Source organism: Vulpes lagopus, chromosome 5 (genome assembly GCF_018345385.1).
Source record: "Vulpes lagopus strain Blue_001 chromosome 5, ASM1834538v1, whole genome shotgun sequence".
NCBI lineage: Eukaryota > Metazoa > Chordata > Mammalia > Carnivora > Canidae > Vulpes > Vulpes lagopus.
This window is the reverse complement of record NC_054828.1, coordinates 96116112-96139223: the sequence shown is the minus strand read 5'-3', so window position 1 is coordinate 96139223 and position 23112 is coordinate 96116112. Positions and strand designations below refer to the sequence as shown.

General features: G+C 41.0%; 1 protein-coding gene across 1 annotated transcript in view; it reads left to right on the top strand.

The window, feature by feature from the left end:
- Nucleotides 1-10472: 10472 nt before the first annotated feature.
- Nucleotides 10473-23112, top strand: part of EIF2AK3 (eukaryotic translation initiation factor 2 alpha kinase 3) — a 64175-nt gene continuing 51535 nt past the window's right edge. The window contains exons 1-2 of the mRNA XM_041756559.1: nucleotides 10473-11002; nucleotides 22129-22258. Coding sequence (XP_041612493.1) covers nucleotides 10698-11002; nucleotides 22129-22258 — 435 coding nt within the window. The 5' untranslated portion in view covers nucleotides 10473-10697. The remainder of the gene's footprint in view (nucleotides 11003-22128; nucleotides 22259-23112) is intronic.

Genomic DNA, 23112 nt, shown 5'->3' with positions numbered 1-23112 from the left:
GTTGGGAGAAGGAGAGTGATTAACCCATTTATGATTAGGAAATGTCCCCCTATATTTCCAGTAATCTTTCTTACCTTAAAGTTGACTTCCTCACAGACTGGGAGAAAATATTTGTGAAAGACATATCTGATAAAGGACTGTTATCCAAAATATACAAAGAACTCTTAAATCTCAAAAATAAGAAAAAGAACAATTCAGTAAAAATAAAACAAAAACCCACAAAAGACCTGAACAAACACTTCACTAAAGAAGATATATAGATAGCAAGTAAGCATAGAAAAACATGCTCAAACTATGTGTCATTAAGGAAATGCAAATTAAACAAAGATACACTACACATCTATTACAACAGCTAACATCCAAAACACTGACAATACCAAATTCTGGCAAGAATGTGGAACAACAGAAACTGTAAATCATTGCTGGTGAGAATGCAAAACGGTATAGCCACTTTGGAAGACAGTTGACTTATTACAGAACTAAATAAACTCTTACCTTTTACCTAATGAACTTCAAAACTTATGTCCACACAAAAACTTGCACGTGCATGTTAATAGCAGCTTTATTCATGATTGCCAAAACCTGGGTGCAACCAAGATGTTTTTCAATAGGTGAATGGATAAATAAACTGAGGTCCATCCAGACAAGGAGAATTACTCAGTGCTAAAAAAGAAATGAACTATTTATCAAACCATGAAATGACATAGAGGAAGCAAATGCACTTAGGATATTAATCATAATTATTTTATAGCCTGTATCTGACATCATCAATATCTCAATTTCCTGTGGATCTGATCTATTTCTGTGTTTTTCTTCTGATTTTCTGTCACTTGGTTCTATTTATTGATATAACTTGTAGATTTTTGTTCAAATGCTAAGCACTGTATATAAATAATTATGGAGGCTCTAAATAATGCTTTCCTTCTCCAGAGATAATTTAACTTTCTTCTAGCAGAAAGAGTAGGGGCAGGTCACCCTAACCCAATTAAGGAATATGGTATTTTGAGGCTATTTGAGGTAAATTTATTTCCACTTTGTCCTTATTTCCATTCATAGTGTGTCCAGAGTCTCAACTGGAGGTGTTTTTCAGAGCTCCAACTCCTTGCTGGGACTTCATTTCCACTTTTTGAGTCTCCAGCCCAATGAAACTGTTTCACTTGTCAACCTGTTATCTGCTTCTTTCTGTTCTTTCTGCTTAGGCTTCTAATCTCTTATACACTTGGTGCATGGCTAAGGAATCAGCAAATACCTTGGTGGGAAAAGGAGCTGGAATATCAGTTCACTTTTCAATAATTCTCTTTTCTCTGGGATTGGAGCCCTTCCAATCCTGGCTGTCTTGCTAGCCCTGAACTCCATATATTGTTCTGGTAGCCCCGAGACTCCTAAAATCTCCTTTAGGAGGCACCTCTTTGCTTGGGCTCTAGGACCTGCATTTTTTTTTTAAGGCCCTGTACTTTTTTGCTTATAATTCAGCAAATATCTTAGGTGGGAAATGATGGAGAATGTTACCCTGATCTCCTTTTATATTCTTTCTTTCCTATTTGTAGCCCATTGTGTCCTAGATGTCGTGGTTGCTTTCTGATACGTTTAAAGTTTTGTTTTTTAAAGAAATCTAATTTACCATCATTTTTGGTGAGATATTTGGTCTAAAACCAGCTCTTACATCAGAGCTAGAAGTAGTTTCTCAAATATTGATAGCTAAGATACAGTTTTCAGTCTGGATCCCTTATAAAATTATGTGTGGTGTAAGGATTTGATTCTCCCAACCCTTTTCTTTATTTGAATTATGTAGAACCCTTGCTCTCAGAGACACTGTGTCTTTTGTTTTTTATTTGACAGTAATGAATCTTTCATATATAAATATGTAGCTTATTTTTTCTCTGTTGCTTATGAGAATTAAAATAGTATTATTTGGTGCTAATTCAATAAACACAAATGAAAGCTTAGGCCCAAAATGTTGAAGAGGTTTAGCCAGATGAGCCAATAATTATATTTAATTTTTTTTTTTTTTTAATTATCAGGGCACCTGGGTGGTGTGGTCAGTTCAGCATCCAACTCTTGGTTCTGCTCAGGTTGTGACCTCAGGGTCATAAGAGTCCCTGTGTCCCTCCGCTCCCCTCCTCTCTAAAATAAATAAAATACATCTTTTAAAAAAATTATCACCTAAATAAAAACACAAATTTAAAATATTTTACTCTGTACGTGTTGACCATTTTAAGAATATATTTGTGATCCCATGAGAGAAATAATTTTATCTATGATTAGTGATATAAAGTGCTACTTTGCATTTATGTTTACTTATTGCTACCTGGTTGTTTAGATTTTTTATATGAAAAATGGAACTGGAGGCATGACTGGGTAGCTCAGTGGTTGAGCCTCTGCCTTCTGCTCAGGTAGTAATCCGGGGATCGAGTCCCACATGAGGCTCCCTCTGCCTATGTCTCTGCCTCTCTCTCTGTATCTCTCATGAATAAATACATAAAATCTTTAAAAAGAAAAAAAAGAAAAATGGAACTTGGATGCCTGAGTGGCTCAGTCCGTTAGGCGTCTGCCTTCTGTTCAGGTCCTGATTTCAGGGTCCTGGGATCAAGCCCTGTGCTGGCTCCCTGCTCAGCGGGGAGTCTGCTTCTCCCTCTCCCTTTGTCCCCCCCTCTGTTCATGCTCTCTTTTTCTGTTTGTCTCAAATAAATAAATAAAATATTTAAAAAAGAAAGAAAGAAAAATGGAACTAAGTAACCAAAGAGAGCCCCTGACACAAGTGACCAAGGAGTGCCTGGTGCAAATTACCACAGAAGACACTATGAGATTCAGGAAGAAGCAGATTGTCCCAGAGCACACAGCAAGTTACTTGGCATTCCAAAATTAGTGCTGATTAATGTTTATATTTTGCCCTGAATTGCAAGAATTACATACAACTGGAAGAACAAAACTAGCCCCTCCTTTTCCTTCAGATAGAAAATAAAAGCAATGTAGCCCTTGAGTAAGAATTTTCCAATGCAAGGGTCTTCGTGCATTTAAGGGAATGTTGGCTGCTTTCCTATTCCTGGCAGGCTCACATGAGTTTGATCTTGAAAAGGTAAGACTGAAGAAAAGGCACTGATATTTCTCAGCATAATGTAAAATCTTGATACAATTATGAAATAGAATTCTTTGCAATTTATAAAGCAGTTAGAAAAAATCCTTTTCTACTCAAAAGTTCTGCCTCTGAAAATCTCTTGAGACTCAACTTCTTTTGGAGGAAGGCCATGTATAACTGGACCAGAACACATGCACACAGTCAGTCCATGTATATTTGCATGTGTGGGTATATACATAGGGATTCGTTTCTGCACTTATGCATACATGCCAAAGATCCGACTTTTAGAGAGATCTCCACCTGGACCAGAAAGAATCATCTATACCTGTCCAGGACAAGACCAAACTATGTAAATTCAGAAGTTGATAATTATCAGTTACTATCCTGGTGAAGCCTCAAGGCATTTCTTTAGACTAAGTCACTCAGATAAGGGAATAAATACTCATAATGGGTGTGGTGGAATAACGTATGGTCACAAATCTCTCTCCCTTGTGATAATAACACACATCACCACTGTAGGGGTGCCTAAGTGGCTCAGTCAGTTAAGGGGCTGCCTTTGGCTCAAGTCATGATCCCAGGGTCCTGGGATAGAGCCCCACATCAGTTCCCACTCAGCAGGGAGTCTGCTCCTACCCCCCCAACCCCCACCCCTGCCCGCTCATACTCTCTCACTCTCAAATAAATTTTAAAAAATAATAAAACACTCACATCCCACTGTAGCCATGGCCTCTTGGTGTAATGGCTGTTTCCCTGCCCTTTCACTTTGGACTTGGTTGTGTGGCATACTTGGGCTACAGAGATGTTAGCAGAAATATAAAAGCAGAGGTTTGGCCCTTTCACGAAGATGGCACGAAGGCGAAGAAGGAAGCCCCTGCCCCTCCCAGTCAAAGCAAAGGCTTTGAAAGCTAAGAAAGCGGTGTTGAAAGGCGTGCACAGTCAGAAAAATAAGAAGATAACGTATGTCCTGTACATTCCGACGACCCAAGCAAGACCCTGCGTCCCTGAAGGCAGCCCAAATATCCTCGAAAGAGCGCCCCCATGAGAAACAAGCTTGATCACTATGCCACCATCAAGTTCCTCCTGACTACTGAGTCAGCCATGAAGAAAATAGAAGACAACACACTTGTGTTCATTGTGGATGTCAAGGCCAATAAGCACCAGATCAAACAGGCTGTGAAGAAGCTCTATGACATTGATGTGGCCAAGGTCAACACCTTGATCAGGCCTGATGGAGAGAAAAAAGCATACATTCGACTGGCTCCTGACTATGATACTTTGGATGTAGCCAACAAAATTGGGATCATCTAAACTGATTCCAGGGGATCCCTCGGTGGCTTGGCAGTTTAGTGCCTGCCTTTGGCCCGGGGCATGATCCTGGCCTCCCGGGATCCGGTCCCGCATCGGGCTCCCTGCATGGAACCTGCTTCTCCCTCTGTCTGTTTCTCTGCCTCTCTCTCTCTCTGCATCTCTCATGAATAAATAAATAAAATCTTAAAAAAAAAAAAAACTGATTCCAGCCGGCTATAAATCTAATTTTTTTCACCATAAAAAAAAAGCAGAGGTTTGAAAATAGGCATGTGTGGTGTTCTTCTTTATTGCTAAGTAGTATTCCATCACATGGCTATACTGCAATTTGTTTATCCATTCACTAGTTGATAGATATCAGTGTTTTCGGTTTGGGCAATTATTAGGAAAGCTGCTATAAACATATAGATCTTTGTATGAAGATATGTTTTGATTTCTCTTAGGTAAAAAACTAGGAATGGGATTGTAAGGTCATATGATAGGTATATGTCTAATTGTATAAAAAGCAGCCAAAGTGTTTCCAAAATAGTTTTACCATTTTGCCTTCAGATCAACAATATATGAGAGTTCTAACTGTTCCACATCCTTGCCAGCACTTGCTACTTTTTGTTCAAAGAGCTGTTCTAGTAGACATGGAATGATCTCATTGTGTATACAACTTTGAAACAATTGTTCATGCTAGACTCAGGCACAGATATAATTGATTATTCTCATAGCACTTGTGTTAGACTGGAGTTTTTTCTCTCTGAAATCCTAGACCTATGTCCTTTGTCATGTGGCTTTGCAGTTTCACTAGAGGCAAGGCATATTTTCCGGCTTCATTGATGTTGGGCCTGGTCATATGCTCGCCTTGGCCAATGGCATGTGAGTGAAGGTGACAGTACTGCACTTCTGGATCCAGTTTTAAGAGGCCCTGTGAATTTCCACTCATTTCTCTTGTGTTTCTGCCATTGCCATAAGAAAGATGTGCTCTGCAGGTGGCACAGTTAGCTAAGTGTCCCATTCTTGCTTTTGGCTCAGGTCATGATCTAAGGATCATGGGATCAAGCCCCAGGGTCAGGCTCTGCACTGAATGTGGAGTCTGCTTGAGACTTTCTCCCTCTTTCTCTGCCCCTCCTCCTGCTCTGCTTGCTCTATAAATAAATAAATAAATAAATAAATAATCTTTTAAAAAAGATTTTCTTTTTCTCTCTCCTTCTGCCCCTCCCCCCACCACCTCATGCTCTTGCTCTCTCACATTCTCTTTTCTCTGTCTCTGAAAAAAAAAAAAAAAAAAAGACTTGTTCTGGCTAGATCAACCCCCTTCCCCACCCCCGCCAAGATGAAGGGTATGAGTTCCATATAGTATAAATGTTACACAAGCACATCAAAAGAATCTCAAAATCATTAGTCATCAGGTAAATGCAAACCAAAATCACAGTGAAATACCACTGCACACTCACTAGAAAAGCAAAAATTAAAAGACTAACGATACAAAGGTTGTTGAGGATGTGGAACAACTGGAACTCTCATATGCCACTGGTACCAGTGTAAAATGAAACCACCTTGGAACACGGTTTGGCTTATTGGACATTTATATATTTTCTTTAGTGAGATTGTTATCTAAAGCATCTACAAAGGGAAGAATTTATATGGGTAGGCACCCAACAGAGTTTGCCACACAGTGAAATATACAGTGCTGTATCTGTTGACTATTGCCATAATAATGCTGTGTAAAAAACCATCCCCAAATGCAATGGCTTAAAACAACAGAAATTTATACTCTCACACCCTTCACCTGGGGATTAACTGACCTACCCAGAGCATGAATACTTTTTGGCAAATTCATATAAAGTTAAAATATATCAACTACATGAGCCAATAATTTCATTTCTGGGGATTTACTCAAGAGAAATAAAAGCCCACATCTACACAGAGACTTGTACATGTAGGTTCCTAGCAGCTTTATCTTGAATAGCCCCAAATTGGAAATATCTCAATGTACACTGATTTGCAATGGAATACAATGCAGCAATAAAAATGAAGAAAGTATTGCTACATACAAGAACATGAAATATAATTTTAAAACTTATATTGAGCAAAAGAAACCAGACAAAAAGAGAGTATATACCATATAATTACATTAAAAATTCTAGAAAATCTGGGCAGCCCGGGTGGCTCAGCGGTTTGGCACTGCCTTTGGCCCAGGGTGTGGTCCTGGAGACCTGGGATGGAGTCCTGCGTCCTGGAGACCTGGGATGGAGTCCTGCGTCAGGCTCCTGCATGGAGCCTGCTTCTCCCTCTGCCTGTGTCACTGCCTCTCTCTCTCTCTCTCATGAATAAATAAATAAAATCTTTAAAAAAAAATTCTAGAAAATCTGTTGTGGCAGAAGACAAATCGATGATTACCCAGAGCCTGGGTTGGAAGAAGGACCTGTAAGGAGATTCAAGGCTGGTATATATGATCAGCCAAGAGATCTTGGCTGGTATATACATTTGTTGAACCTTATCCAAGCAGGCACTTTCTATAGGTACACATATTAAATTGCAATAGTGTAGATTACAAATTCTCTCCTTCATCCTCACCAGCAGAACCCTAGTTTTGTTCACAATAGCAGTATGCTTCCTTTTTAGTTCCGGATGGTTATTTAGTTCTGGATGATTATTTGACATGGTCTTGGCCTGTGAAAGGTAAGCAGAGGCCCCTTCATGGGGATTTTAGGAAAGCTCTTGGCAGAGGGCAAATTCAGGCAGCACCAGGTACAGACTTTCTCTGCTAATAGACTGAGCCCATGATTCTAAATCACTGACCTCTTTTGCTCACCTTCCAGACCATGCTCAGTTTTAGAATCTCAATTCTAGGGATCCCTGGGTGGCGCAGTGGTTTGGCGCTTGCCTTTGGCCCAGGGTGTGATCCTGGAGACCCGGGATCGAATCCCACATCAGGCTCCTGGTGCATGGAGCCTGCTTCTCCCTCTGCCTATGTCTCTGCCTCTCTCTCTCTCTCTCTCTGTGACTATCATAAAAAAAAAAAAAATAGAATCTCAATTCTAAACTGAGCAACCCTGGCTCAGATACCTAAGCAGTAGTTTCTTTTCCTGGCTCAGGGTCATTGATCAGCTATCCTGCCTGGTCTCAACTACTTTTACACTTCCCTATGGAACTCACTTTCATAGTCTAGGGGTCCCATGCAGCCACCATGACTCTCCATGCTGTCCCCAAACTGACAGGTTCTGTCTTCTCCAAGTTATTTTCCCAGTCAGCTGACCATGATTCATGATTATGACTCTTCTTTTTCCTAAATGGAAATATTCACATGTTTTTTTCTGAGTGTAAACTTTGACTGTCCTTACTGGCATTTTCCGCCACTGTGCTCTTCTCTCTGTGACTTTTCCTTATGGCACTTATCTTTGTTTTCATAATATAAATATATGTGTGATTATTAAAGTAGTGTCAGTCTCTTTAACTAAAGAAATGTTAAGCTTCAGAAGGGCAGAGACCATGCCTCTTTTATTCACATCCTTATTCCTATGGTACTCCCTAAATGGTAATGAAGAATAAATGAACCAAACCTCCACATCAATTGCAGGTAGCAAGCAGATTTCTAATTCATTAGCTCAGATTACTGTTCATGCCATGATCATTTTTTGAAAAAGTTAAAAAACCGTGAAGACTAGGTTCACTAAAATATACACACTACCTAATTTCAAATGGGACATTACAAATAGTCAAAAATCATTTATAGCTCATGTTAATTTTTTGACACTTTTCTTATATTATCTATTAAATATCACTTTGGCAGGAAATCTTATTTCCCGTTTTATAAATCATGATCGGCTAGTTTGAACTCTCTATTTTTTTCTTCCAAAGTAGGTTATTTTTTAGGGGTACTTCTTCAACTTTCAACATGGAAGGCATGCCTCTGCTTCCCCTGATACTCTGGGATCTTGCTTCCTTAATCACCCTCTTCTCTCTACAGCAACGACAATCTCCCCTTATATTTGTCTCTTTCTCTTCTGTCCTGTTGGACAAATTTGTTCATTCATTCAACAAATATTTATCAAACACTAAATACCTTGCATTGTTTTAGGCTCTATTTGGGAAGATATCAATGAGCAAATTCTCCTTAGAGCTTACATAGGGGAGCAGCCTGGGTGGCTCAGCGGTTTAGCGACCCAGGACCTGATCTTGGAGACCTGGGATCGAGTCCCACATCGGGTTCCCTGCATGGACTCTGCTTCTCCCTCTGCCTATATCTCTCTCACTCTCATGAATAAATAAATAAAATCTTAAAAAAAAAAAAAAAAGAACTTATATAGGAGTGGAAGAAGACAGACAATAAACAAAACAAATACATTTATTACAGTATTTAAGGTCTAAGGAGAGAAATAAAGCAGGGCAGGGCAGGGGGCAGTTTAGGAAGTGATCTGTGGGAAGGTTTCAATTTTTTTTTTATTTTATTTTTTTATTTTTTAAGGTTTCAATTTTAAAAAGGGTGGGCAGGAGAGGCTGCACTGGGAAGGTAACAGAGCCTTGAAAGAAGTGAAGGTATCTGGGTATTAGGTGCTGAACTGTGTATCCACCCCCCCTCCCCCCCATTTCCAAATTCCTATAAAGTCCTTGCCTCCAGTACCTCTGAACCTAACTGTATTTGGAGATAAGGCCCTTAAGGTGATTCAAGTAAAATGACACCTAATGAGGGTTATGACCTGGCTGGCCTGTGGGGCTAGGAAACCAGTGAAAAGCATTCTATACAAGAAAGACTGAAAGACTGGGTTAAATATAGCTGATAAGGTGAAGACAGAATTGTCTTTTTAGCGATGGCTAAAGTGAGAGCAGTCTTGGTAGAATTGTGAGCTTGAAAGCTTGACTGTAGTGTGTTTGAGAGGGAGGGAAGAGAAATTGAAGACAAGGAGATAGAACACTGGAGAGCTTTGCTGTACTGAAGAACAGGAAAATGTGGCAGGAGGTGGAGGAGGAAGTGGGGCTGTTTGTTTTGCTTTTGGAGGGAGGAAATTAGAGCATGTTTATATGCCAATGTCTTTAAAAAACATTTTCAGTTTTGAGGAGGCAGGAGCCTCCCAGCTAGCTTCCTCATCTTTGACGGTATTCTTTTGGATACACTGCAGATGGACACATTTTACCGTCTCATCCATCTGCTCAAAAAATGTTCAGGGTCTCTTTGGCTGCTGTAGGAAAAGTTCCAATGCCTTAGTTGGACGTTCAAATTTTCTGCAGTTTGGCCTTCTGCGGTTTTATCTTTCTTCGTCAGAGCCCTGGAGTGAGGCACAAAGCATGTCAGACCAGGGTCCGAAAGCTCGGATGAAGTCACAGTTCTGTAAATACTAGGTATGTGACTTTAGACAAATTCGGGGGCAGTGCGCTGGGCCTGGGCTCCTTCCCCTTTAGAACGAGGAAGGGGGCGTGTCAGGTGGCCTGGCTCCTCTGTGGGTCACTAGCATCTCTAGCAGGCTGTAATTATGAGCATCATCGTGGCCACAGGCAGGATACCCTCCGGAGGAGCCTGCCCTGTCCCTTCCACTTCTGGGGACCAACACGTCCCGTACAGTCACTTATTTTCCCTGCTTCGCTTTTGCCTTTCCAAACAGGCCAGGCTCTAGAAGAACCACAGCGGCAGCTCCTTTAAGGTCGGCCGCCTCCCCGCCACCGGGGACTCGCCTCCCACTCTAGATAGATTTCACTTGGGACCATGCGCTCCACAGTCAGAATCGGCCACGTATTAAGTGCCGCTTCCAACCAATCAAGAAGAAGTTACCTCAGACCTCTGGAGGAGCATCGACTTCTACCAATGATCTGCACGTCTTCTCTAGCGCCTCATTTCGAGGGGGCGAGGCCAACTCAGCGCTGGCCAATCTGCTCCGGGGAAATGTATTCCGGGTGCTGCGGGGCCTACCAATCAGGTGAGAAGATTGCGGGGAGGGGCGTTTCTCATTGGTAACCGCGCCCGGAAGGGGGCCGGGCCTCGGGAGAGAGCAGTACGATTTGATTGGCCGGCTTGATGTTGACATCCGGGGAAAGTCCACCTTCTCCAAGCGGACCAGCCTGCAGCTCCAGAGTGGCGGTGGCTGCGGCCAATCAGAGGGGAGACGCGCGGAAAGTTTGTTCAATGGGCGATGACTGAGGGAGGCTGTCACTCAGGTGGCGGTGGCGGAGGCCGGGCTAAGACGTGGCCGGTGGATCTCCGCTCGGCTGTCCGGGCCGTCGGGGCGGCGGCGGGGTGCCTGGCGCGTTGTGGTCCCGGTCGGGCGCTTCCAGTGGCGGGAGAGGCAGGCGCCGGCGGCTGCACCTCCATGCCCGTAAGCGGGGCGGGCCGCTGATGGAGCGCGCCACCCTCCCGGGGCGGCTCGCGCGGACGCTGCTGCTGCCGCTGTTGCTGGGGCTGGCGGCGAGCAAGGTGGCCGCAGGGCGCGCCCCCGACCTCCCCGCGCCCAAGGCGGAGGCGGCGTTCGGCCTAGGCGCGGCGGCCGCCCCCACTTCTGCAGCGCGGCTGCCGGCGGCGGGGGCCGTGGCCACGGCCGAAGTGACGGTGGAGGACGCCGAGGCAGTGCCGGCGGCCGCGGTTGAGCAGGAGCCCCGGGACCCGGAACCTGACGACGAGGCCGAGCTACGGCCGCGCGGCAGGTGAGTGGCTCAGGCTGAGCGCCGGCACCGGCGACCCGGGAGGCCACTTGTTTACGGCACGTGTGCCGCGGAGGATCCGGGGTCTGGGTCCCCTGTAGGCGGTGGCCTCTCTCGGAGGAAGGACCACCGGTGGGTGACCCGGGAGCGAGCGCGGGGCCGCGTTCCCATCCCCCGGGCCAGCGACAGGCCTTTATCCCTGCTCGCAGGCAAAGCAGCATCCTTGAAGGTGTCTGGGGGATGCTGAGAGAATAGAGCGCAAAGGTGGGGAAGAAACATCACTTTCCCTCTGTTCTTGTTTTCGAACTTTTTTCGTGTTGCAAGGACTCCCTCCCCTTTTACTTCTTTGATGAGTCACTCCGTATCTCTGCTGGGTTGACAACTGTTAGGGAAAAGGACTTCACAAAGACATTTCTACCTTTCCCTTTAAACACAACCCTGTAGTGGCCCCTGGGCCAGGGGTGAGGTCAGTATTTCGTGAACTGAGATCCACAGAACATCTGCATCAGAATCACCTGGGGATGCTGGTTAACTGTACAGTTTTTTCAGGCCCCATCCCAGTTGCACTGAATTAGACTGTCTTGGGGCAAGAACCTGTAATCTGGGCAAGTTTAACCAGAGCTCCAGGTAATTCTTGAACACACTGAAGTTTAAGAGCTGCGGGTAGGTCTTGAATTTGGGCAGTTCTTTGATATTTAGAGGGTTTTAAGATACGTAAACATTTGAAATCGGATTGTCTTGGTTGATTGGTTAACTTCCTTAAAAATGTTACTGCAAATACATGTTTTTAAGCACTTCGAAATCTGAACACAAACGTCAGTGTTTTAATGGTAAAACATTTTGCGGGCAGCCAATCTCAGCACGACTGGGGAGAAAGTGATGTCCCATCTAACAAATGGAGTGATAGAAAGAGCATTAGGTAAATTAAACCAGAGAAGGCTGGAATCTGGATTAGAAAGTATTGTAAGCTTTGAATGTAGCAATTGCTAGATCCTAACAAGTTAGATTTAATTTTCAGTTAAATATCAGAACCTTGATCTGTATATCTGGAAACTACTAAAATGGGATAAGTACTAAAATTTTCTAGGCACTATTTAAATGTTTATATGTAGATTTTTTTCCTTTTAAGTAGCACATATTTGACAGTATTTTCATAGATTTTGCTAATGGATGAACTTTCCTGGAAGAGAGAGTCTTTTTGTTTATCTTAAACTTCTGAAGCACCTGCCCAAAGTAAGTTATGTGAAGTAAAGTGAGATGTTTCATTTTTCTTAGAGTACAGATGTTCCGCAGCAGGTACTTATTAGCACTTACAACCCACAAGATGCCCTAGGGTTAAGGGTTATGCAGATAGTCTGTCTTCCAGAAGGTGAGTGTTGCCTCGTAGTGAGGATTGAATGAAGAGACCCATGATGACATTATAGAGCAGAACCAGTGCAAATGAAATGCCCTGACTGTCCCAAGGTTTCTGTGGTGTTCAGTGGGTGGGGTATGGGGATGAAGTAGGTAAAAAGAGAAGGCTGTGGCAGAATGAGTTGGTTTATGAAATATGAGTAGGATCATGATGAGCAGATACTGGACTTGAGGAAATAGCAAGAGGCACAAAAGCTGGAAAGTATGTTTAGGGAACGTTTTTGCTGTATACCTGTGTGTGTGTGTGCACGTACATGTCTGGGCATGCTCTGTGTCTGTATACCTGTGTGTGTGCATGCGTGCTCTGTGTATGAGGGAGATATAGACATGCACACGTGTGTGCAGGGAGTTGTGGAAGATGAGGCTAGAAAATATGTTGGGACCAGATTCTATATGTAGAGTCTAACATGAGTGGCATCGTCATCAACCCAGGAGCGTGTTAGAAATCAGAATCAGGCAACATCCACTGAAAGAGTATATGCATTTTTGACAAGATCACCAGATGATTCCCATGCACATGATAGTTTGAGACTTACCATTTGAGAAGTGTTGTGTAGGGTAACTTGAATGTCAGGTTTGATTAAAGTTTATTGTTTTTAACAATAAACTTTATATGTATGTTGTTCTATATCCCTAGAACAGAAGGGATAAATTTGAGAGATTTGAGACAGGATCTTGGTTCCTGGCGAATAAGAATTGATTTCTCCTCCCATGAAGCTCCTGTCCACAGATTGAGACGGGGTGCTCAGATTGCTAGATGGTAAGGATTCATCCTTTTAAAGCCCCACACCTTTTTATGGCATTGTTCAGCCTGACAGCAGGCAAGTTCTAGAAACATTTATACATTCAGAGGAAGGAGCCTGTGTAAACAGGTTGAAAAAGAAAGGAATAGAGGTGGAGGTAGTTGGAGAGGATCTACTTGGCAAACAGGAGGACTACTTCCTTCTCAGAAACAGGAGAGTGGAAACAAGGAGACTGTGCCTGGCGGAGAGTAGGTGATCTTCGGCTAACAGAATTGTCTAGGAAGAGATAGACCAGTGTTTAGGGGCCTGCCAGGTAGCTTGAGGTAGTGTAGAAAGTTTGAGAAGCCTTGGATAAGTAAATTGATAGTGCCAACAAAAGATATGTGTGCAGGGTTTATAAAACTTCTTCCTAAGTGCTCCTTAAAAAAGTGAAAAACCGGAGAATACCAGTCAGTGTTCCATAATAATAGACCAATATCCTGTTTGTTTAAAGGAGGAGGGTTAGGGGAACAGATTTGAATTAACTAAATGTTTATTACAAACAACTGTGAAGAGCTATGGTACTTGCAAAACTGTTTTTAAAAAGAGGGAGGTGGGGAATTGAGGTTGCTATTTTTGCATGCTGTCTTTTGATGCCCAGGAAGCAATAGGAGACGCTCTGGTTCGTTTTTCTTTCCTCAGTGGAGTTCTCATTGGTTTTATCTTAACTGCTTACTTTACATCTCAAGAGCATGTGAATTAGGGAATAAACTTTTTTTTCTTTAAAAAGTAACTAAAATAACTTGTCTTTCTGACAGCAGCCTTGTCAGTGCTTCTGTTAAACATTAAATTTAGTTGAAATTTAAATGGGATGCTCACTAAGGAAAGCTGGGAAGAAGGTTGCAATCCCGCCTCACTGCTCGTTTTTGTGCACATTGGCATAGTTAGGAGTTACCAGTTTCCTGACTCCAACACAAATGGCAAATTGCTAAGTGTTACTCGGGGTTTGGAGGATGGAATAGGCATCCTCATAGTGAGGGCCTCCAAGGACCTCAAGAGCTGTTAAGAACTAATTTTATCTTAACTATCACACTAATTTGTAACATATTTCTGCCTCCTTCCCCCCCTCCTCTAATTGCCCTCTAACAACAGTATACTAAATTTGATGTTAATCTATGATGCTTCTTTGTCATCTGTAAACTGAGTTCTTTGTATTTAATGAGATAACATGAAAATATTTTGCAAATTTAAGATGATTTCATTTTTTTCTTTCTCTCTTGTCTGTCCTTTCACAAACTGATCTGATGTGAATCATGGTACAAAATCTGGTGTTCCTCAGATTTTCAGACTCATAATTAAGTTTGTTGGTTTTTTTTTTTTTTTTAAGCTAATATAACCAATGAATAATAGAATCTCAGAATACAGTGTTAAAAGGGAACTCAGTCATCTGGTCCCAATACTGCTCACTTTTCTGACCCCAGACTTTTTAAGTTAACTAGAAATCCTATTTAAAGAAGAATTTATGCATAACTTGCATGGCAAGTTGTAAGCCAAAATAAACATACTTTAGACAAGTAATGAATTATCCTTCCTGTCTACAGTTGTCTTTTTAGCTTATTGACACCTGGGCTCTAGATATGATATGTGAGAGGATTGAGGATACTCTGTTCTTTATTTAAAGTATGAAGCCTTTACACACTGAGGCATTTTGCAGAAAGGGACTGGGTCTTCATCAGCTTCTGTGAGCTGTAGCTCCAGCATGCCTCTTCACTTCCTAAATACTGCCTGGGAACTCCCATCTGGTTTTTTCCTCTTTTTGTAAGAGACAGGCTGCTGAACATTTTTACTGCAAAATATTTTGAAATACAAAGAGGAGAGCTGGTAGGTTGCAGAACTAAATGTGAAGGGGGAAATTTGATTAAAATATTTTGATTAAAAATGTTTCCTAGAACAAAGTAGAAAGTGTGTCCAAAAATGCTTTAACCTAATAGAGAAAGGATATCTGTCATTCATGTTGTCTATAATATTGAAAACTCAAATGATATTTCTTTAAGGTGTAGCTGATATGTCAGTTATAAAGTACAGTTGGTAATTTTTGACATGTTTGTTTTGATTGGGTGCAGGGCTAGTCTTGTGATATGTTTAAATAAAGGAAGTTTGATTTGAAGATTTACTTAGTAGGTGAGGACTAAGAAGTATAGTCCAATTAATACTAGTTTGTTTTTGAACAAGAACATATGCTTTCTTGAATGAGAGCATGTGTTTAGGTGGAGGATTCTTGGCTACATCAAAAAACAGATTGAACCAAATCACATTTTTAATTTTGTAGAGTTTTGTTTTCTCTTTTCCCCTCCTCTCAAAGAAAGAAAATGTGCAATTAAAAAATAAGCGCTTGTTAATGTAGAAACTATTCACTTCATATAATGTTCTCTTGTCACCTGCTTCTTTTTCCCACATAGGAAATTTCTACAAGTAGTAAGCCTCCTTTAGAATTATTATATGAAAGAATTCAGGATCTACTCTCATACTCTGATAAACTGTATTGTAAGTAAGCAGGTATTCTGGATGACTTAAGTCAGAGCAAACAGTTTTTTTAAATAGGATCTTCACTGTGTCATAAGGTCATTTCTGCTCAATAGAGGGCAAATCAGAGCAGTAACAGGATAAATGGTATCTTGATGAGATTTCTGTGATGAATAAAAGCTGCACATTGTAGTAATACAGTAGTGGCTACGTAATGAAAACTTATTGTTAACAGAATGATAGAGTTTAAAAACCTAAATTCATTCTTCTGTCTGTTCAAAACCTGTTATTTGGTATGTGACCTGAGGCAAGTCACATCTTTCTCGGTTTCTGTTTTATTTTATATGTATAATAGTATCTGCCCAACTAAGATGTTTTATTTAGTTCATTATATTCGTTTCGCTAACATTTACTGCATTTAACTGTTACATGTCACGGATAGATAGATGGGCAGCTGAGCTAGCCCTTGAGCCCTAAGTCTTGACAGGGAGATCATTGTGTTAAAGAATTAACTATACTAGAATGGATAGTGAGTGACATAAGAGGAATTTGAGAGTAAAGACAATGGAAGTATCAAGTGAGTGAGTCTTTGAATGTGAAGTGTCAGGGCTAGTCTAGGCTGCAGAGTCCAGAGCAGTGATTCCCAAGCCAGGGCTCCTGGACATCTATAGATCTGCAAAGGTAAGAATGGGGATCCATGAGATTGTCAGTATTTTTAAATAACCAAATGGAATTAGATATCCAGTGTGGAGAAGGCTAATTAAACAGTCAAGTTTTTTGGTTTTGAACTAGAATTGTATCAAACAATATAGTATTCTTAGCTATGTCTTTTCAGAAATCTTCAGTATTTTTATTGGTATTAAATATTTCCTCTAAAAAATGGGGGAGTTCATTAGAAAGAAATGTTTGTTGCTTAAATGAAATCATTTAAGATGTGAAATAAAGAATAAATTAAAAGGGAACTTTGTTGAAAAGTTAAGAAACGTGTGTGCGCGTGCACATGCGGCAGTGGAGTGGGGGATTATGCTGATTACGAAAGGCTCAATGTGCTATAGCAAGCAGTATGGCCTTTATTCTGTGAGCATGGGAAGCTTCAGAAGTTTATCAGATCTCTATTACAGAAACAAAACTGTTGGAACTGCAGAAGGGACAGAGATGTGAGGCAGGAAAATATGTCAGAAAGGCTTTTGAAAATGTTCTGATGAGAAGTGAGAATTGGCTCTAGGACAAGGGCAGTGGTAACAAAGGAAGGAAAAGATTCAAAAGCTTCAGAAATAGAATCAGTAGTACATCACTATTGTCTAAATGTAGAGCATGAGGGAGAAGGTAGACTTGATGTCTGATGCAAATGTTAAGTGACAAGGTAGATGGAGAAGGATGTGGGAGAGAAGATTTAGCTGAACACACTGTGGGGGTAAGAAGCATGCCCTGATGAAAATGCAGAAGTAGAGCAGGGAGAGAGACAGTGAACAGTAAACATTGTATAGGTTTGGGAGCTCTCACTTTACAGGTAAAGGCAAAGCTGTGGCCATTGGCTAAAGTTAGAACTCCATGACCTGTGTGCTGGAGTTTGAGAGCACTAGGAATAATGGGGTGAAGAGAAGTGTCCTTGTAGAAGTTGGGGAAAGGAGAAGGTCCAGAATGAGGAGCCAGCCACTCTTTCAGCTGCTGCTGCGGGACAGACTTGATGAGAATGGATCTGGCAGGAGGAGATTGTGGAAAACCTTGAGAATAGCTTTGAAGCGTTGGATCATGCGTAAGAGAACAGCGCTTGCTGTTGAGTAATCCAAACAAATGCCTTTGTAAACTAAAGCAAGGTGTGAGAGATAGAAATTTCTGAAGAGTTCATTGACAGAGTTGACCAATAGGCCTTCTTCAATCAGGGTAATAGATTATTTCTTTACTCCAAAGAAACAGCGCTTTGAGGTAAGTCAATATTTGCCAAGCTGGTCTTATTGCAAGGCTCACCGGGGTTACTTGTCAGGGGCTAGCTCCCAAGCCCCCTCTGGTGGGATGGGACCCATGAATGTTTACTGGCTTTTAACAAGCACTCCAGATTATTTTTATGATCAGGCAAGTTTGAGTTATGCTGAAGAGGAGAAGAGCCATAGGGATGTGTATACAGGTCTGACTTCAAAGCTCCAGTTCTTAAAAAGAAAAAGAAAATGCTCCAGTTCTTTCCACTGGAAATGCTGCCTCTGTGGTCCCTTCAATTTTTAAATAAGTTAAGGGCTTTTCATCTTGTTCATAGAAACCTGAAAATAGAGTGAATGGATTGTGGGTAGAAATGGCATTATAGTCTCCCTATTTGGGGAGAGATGTTCATTTTTTATCTCTGATGTTTATTCTAAACGCTTATGACTGTCCTCTTTTTATCCCTGCATTCAGCATTATCTATCTACTTGATGCTTTTCTCAATCCATAGTATGTCCATGAGCATCTCTCTCTTAGAATGTGATTAGACACAATAGTCTAAATTGTAGCATCTCTTTTTTGCACTGTAGTGCTGCTCATTTCAGCCACAGCAGGGGTACTTCCTTCCAGAGATGTATTTGGGAAGGGGCCCACACTGAATATTATGGCTAGTTTGTAGCAGATAAGAAAATGGTTTTGTTTGTTTGTTTTTAACATTTTACAGAGTTGTAGGGGATTTACTGATATTCCCATTAAGAGGGTAAAAATAATTAAGGTACCCCATTCAAACCTAAGAACCAGATTACATTAAATATCAAAAGCAGTTAAGGGACACCTGGGTGGCTCAGTGGTTGAGTGCCTGCATCACCAGAGTCCTGGGATTGAGTCCCACATCGGACTCCCTGTAGGGAGCCTGCTTCTCCCTGTGCCTATGCCTCTGCCTCTTTCTGTGTGTCTCTCATGAATAAATAAATCTTAAAAAAAAAAAAAAGCAGTTAAGAGAATGATATACTTAATTGTTCCTGCCCACGTTTGTATTTCTTTTAATTATTACCCAAATTTACACTTATTTTCTAGATATAGTACAAAATCTGAAACTATCTTGTTTAAAAAAAACAAAATCTTTGACTCAGTTAAATGCACCCTATATGATAAGTTGTCAGTGGAAGAATAGATAGGTATTAAACTCCAAGTGACTTATTAAAATATTTTTGTATACACATAAGATACACATGCATATTTTATTGTTGGATTTTTTCCTTGTTTTGAAAATGAGACCTAGAATTTTACCATTCTTCTCTGCATACCTCTAGCCCAAATACCTACATACTCAGAAAAATTACAGGATTTGTTGTTGTTGTCGTTGTTATAAGTAGAATGTCTAGGGTGATAAACAATGTTCGTTCTTAATTAAAAACAAAAAATAGTATCTGAAATGTTGCAGTGATCTCCTTAATTTCTCATGGTTATCACTGTTTGTTTATACTAAATTTTGTTTCAATTAGAGTGGTTTTCTTTCAACCATCTATTTGTGGTTAATGATTCCAGAATAATTAGACATTTCTACAATGGTACTAGGGAAGAGTTAACTTGGTTCTGAACCCTGGATCACTATTAGATTCTGTTCTTTTATTTGTAAATTGACACATATAAGGTATGAATTTTTTATACCCTTCATTATAAAATAATTTTCTTTCTCAGAGTATCTGTCTGTTCCCCTAATTCCTGGTAGATCTCTTTAGAAAGCAGGTTAATGTGTAGGGAGGGGAGTTGAGTTGTTTCCTTTCTTTTGGTTATCTAAAATTACTAGAGTTTGTAAGTGGCAAATCTTTATTTTCACAAATTAGACTAAGAGTTGCCATTTGAAAAATTCAAAATGAGAATTAGTGTATAGTTTGGAAACTAGATTGACAATTTTATTTATTCCCTTGATAAATTTATTCATTTGAGAAACATTAAGTTCTTTGAAAGGTTTCTTTTTTTTTTTTAATTTTTTTTTTAAATTTATTATTTATTATAGTCACAGAGAGAGAGAGAGAGAGGCAGAGACACAGGCAGAGGGAGAAGCAGGCTCCATGCACCGGGAGCCCGACGTGGGATTCGATCCGGGGTCTCCGGGATCGCGCCCTGGGCCAAAGGCAGGCGCCAAACCGCTGCGCCACCCAGGGATCCCTCTTTGAAAGGTTTCAACTGAGTTTATTGAACTGTTTGTCTTGATCATTTTATAGCTTCACTTTGAATTTGTATACAATGTACTTCAGGTGGATTAGAACAGATAAAAGTTGTATTTTATAATCCTAAAGTGGAACATCATGTGTTCTTGGAATTTGCATGGTCTTTAAAGCAGACAAATATACGTAACAAATTTGTAGAACAACTATATAACATATTCTTTCATTCAACAAATATTTATTGAGGACTTTTTATATATTTGAGAGTATATGTTCCAGGCAGACGGAACAGTAGCTGCAAAGGACCTGAGGGAATTGGAGAAGTCGTTTTGGAGAAGTCATTCTACCATATAAATCTGGTAGGCAGTTAGGTATATATAAGTCCAGAGTTCAGGGAGAGGGAAAAATTTGAGAGTTGCCGGCATATAGATGGTATTTTAAGCTATGAGACTGGATGGATGAGACCGTCAAAAAAAGTACGTGTAGGTAAAGAACACTTTGAAAGAAGAGATGAGGAGGAATCAGAAAATGAGGCTGAGAAAGAGTAACCTGCAAGTAAGAAAAAAAATCTGGAGAGTACAGTATCCTGGAAGCCACATGAAGAGTGCGTCTCATGAAGGGCAGGAGAAATCTCTGGTCAGGTGCTGCGAGGTCACGTGAACTGACACCTGACCATGGGATTTTTCAGTATGAAGGTCATTGAGGACCCCAATAAGAACCTTTCAAGTGAAGTGACAGAAGCAAAATCTTGATTAGGAATAGTTCAAGATGGAAGAAGGGGAGAAGATCTGGAGACAATGTATAAGAATTCTTTCAAGGAGTTTTGTTCCAGAGGCAGACAAGGAGTGGATTGAAAGCTTAGAGGGAGTAGAATGGTTCATTTTGTTTAACTGGTTTGGTTTTTAATTGGGGGAATAATAGGTTTGAAAGCTGAGAGGAATGCTCTGGTAGAGGAGAAATAATTGATGTAAGAGCAAGAAGAGAGATGTGAGGACTGGCAAATAGAGATCTGTTGTCTAAGCAGAAGTGTTGGTAGTGGATGGGACCATGAACAATTCACCTGCAGTAACAGGAGGGAAGATAGAAACATGGGTCCAGGTGGTGATAAAGAGAGAGATGTGATGGTGGGATTCCTTTTGATTATATCTATCCCTGAGATACATGAGCTTGGAAAAGCTAGTGTTGGAAGTTGAAGAGAAAAGAGAAATAATATAGTGTAACCTCGGACAGCAGGTGAGTAGATAGACCACGGTAGTATGCTGTGATGGTGGAGCAGCATTAATAGCCCTTTTCATGTTGGTGGTCATGATTAAAGTGAGTCCAGTCAGCATGATTATGTTTTTCTTTGGCCACATTCAACAGCACAGAAGTGAGAGTGAGAAAAAGCAGAGCATTGGATTAAACTAGGGTTAGAGTTGTGCTAGTCAAGTGTGACATGTCAGGGGCCAGGAAGTGCTCCAAATGAAGGACTATGGGATTTAAACTGGGTATGAAAGAAGTGAGGGCCTAATAGTATTGAAGCTCAGGGTAAAAGTGACAGAATCAATGACATGTAGGCTCTAGTGGGGTCAGAGATTAGTGGGAGTGAGGGAAGCAGAGGAAATGAACCAGAAAGGGCTTGGTGGTGGGGGCTGGAATGCTTGAAATTTCAGTGAGGCAGGGGAGTTGTGGTGATTGGTAATGCCAAGGGCTAGAGTCTCACTATATGGGGCAGTGGTTGAGGCAAAGTAAACAGGTCATAAAAACCCAAAGAATGTGTTAATAATGACTGTTAAACCAAGAGCTAAAATCCTCAAGGAGTGAGACTAGTAACCCAAGCATCAGAAGACAATAACTAGGGGGGATAGTGGATGGAGCAATCTGATCCTGAGGATTTTTAGACAGGAGAGAAAGTAATCTAGAAACAGCAATGAGATGCAAGAAGTACTCCCACCCTGTCATGGGACTGAGTGGTCAAGGGTTTTAGAGCAAAGAATCCTCTTTGCTTCAAAAGTGATGTTCTCAGGAAGAGCCAGGTTTCTACTCAAGCAAGAAGGCAAGTGGACATTCAGGAAAAAGTGTGTTTCAGGGTCAAGGCTTTCAGGGATTAGGGAAGGAAGACGAGGACAGCACTGAGAATGTTGAGGGATTACAGTGTGGGAATGAGGAATGACGGAGGAGTCTGGGGCTTTTCATAAGTGACCTGAAGAGTATATTGCAGTGGTCTTGGTAGGCCTTAGACAAATAGTGATAGCAAGACTGTAAGTGTTGTGAGGAGGTGGGCCCTCCCTCTTGCAATAGACAACGTCCTTGGGGATGGTCTGGTTTTCTTTCCAGTGTATGCAGTGAGGTGCCCAATATCGTAAATACCTTTTAAACTTTGTCTTATTATTTTTTAAATTTATAGATCATTAGTGATTATCAGCACTTTAGATGGGCGAATTGCTGCCTTGGATCCTGAGAACCGTGGTAAAAAACAGTGGGATTTGGACGTAGGATCTGGTTCCTTGGTTTCATCCAGCCTCAGCAAACCAGAGGTAAGAATTTTCTATTAAATGTTGATTGGAAATAGCTATAATGAGCAATTACTGATACCAGTAGTATGTATTTGTCCAGCACCCGATTGCCTAGGTGTGAGACCTGTCTGCCTCTTACAAGCTGTGTCTCCTTCTGGCAACTATTTAACTTTTCTGTTCTCAGTTCTCCTCCTTTAAAACAAGTGGCTAGTGTCACCTACTTCTTAGAATTGTTTTGAACGTTAAATGAGTTAATCATATACACGAGTAACTGTGAATACTATGTGCTGTATCCATCAGCATAGCTCATTACCTGAACTATAAAATGATCATCATTTCTTCCCCCTTATTATTACCACAAGGTGCCTAAGAATAATAAAACAAATATAAATAACTGTATCCTAATAGTTAGAAACACATGCTGCAAAATCCCATGAATTATTCCCTACACCTTACCTAAAGCTTACATCCTAATTATAAGCATGGAATTTTTTTAGAATGTAATTTTAGACAAATTTGATTATTTGCAAAAACAAAAAGAGAGATGGTGCTTCTAAAACTCCTAAGACACATGACTCCAAGACTTAATCAGTGACTTAGCTCCTCAGAGCTGTAGTATTCTCAGCAATAAGTAAGGACACTACCTACTTACTTGAGGCAGGGGGCGGGTTAAATGAGGGAAGTTTATTTTTCTCAGCTTTTGTCTTGACTCTGATAGATTAAATCTCTGTCCAATTCTAGAGCTTTATTCTTTTGTTTAAATCATTTAAAGTAAGTCCCTCATTTGAATTGAGACTGCTGACATGGAAGCTGTCACCTCTTTTCCTGAATACCTTCAGTCTCCGATATATCTAACCAAGCTATGTTCCTCTGGG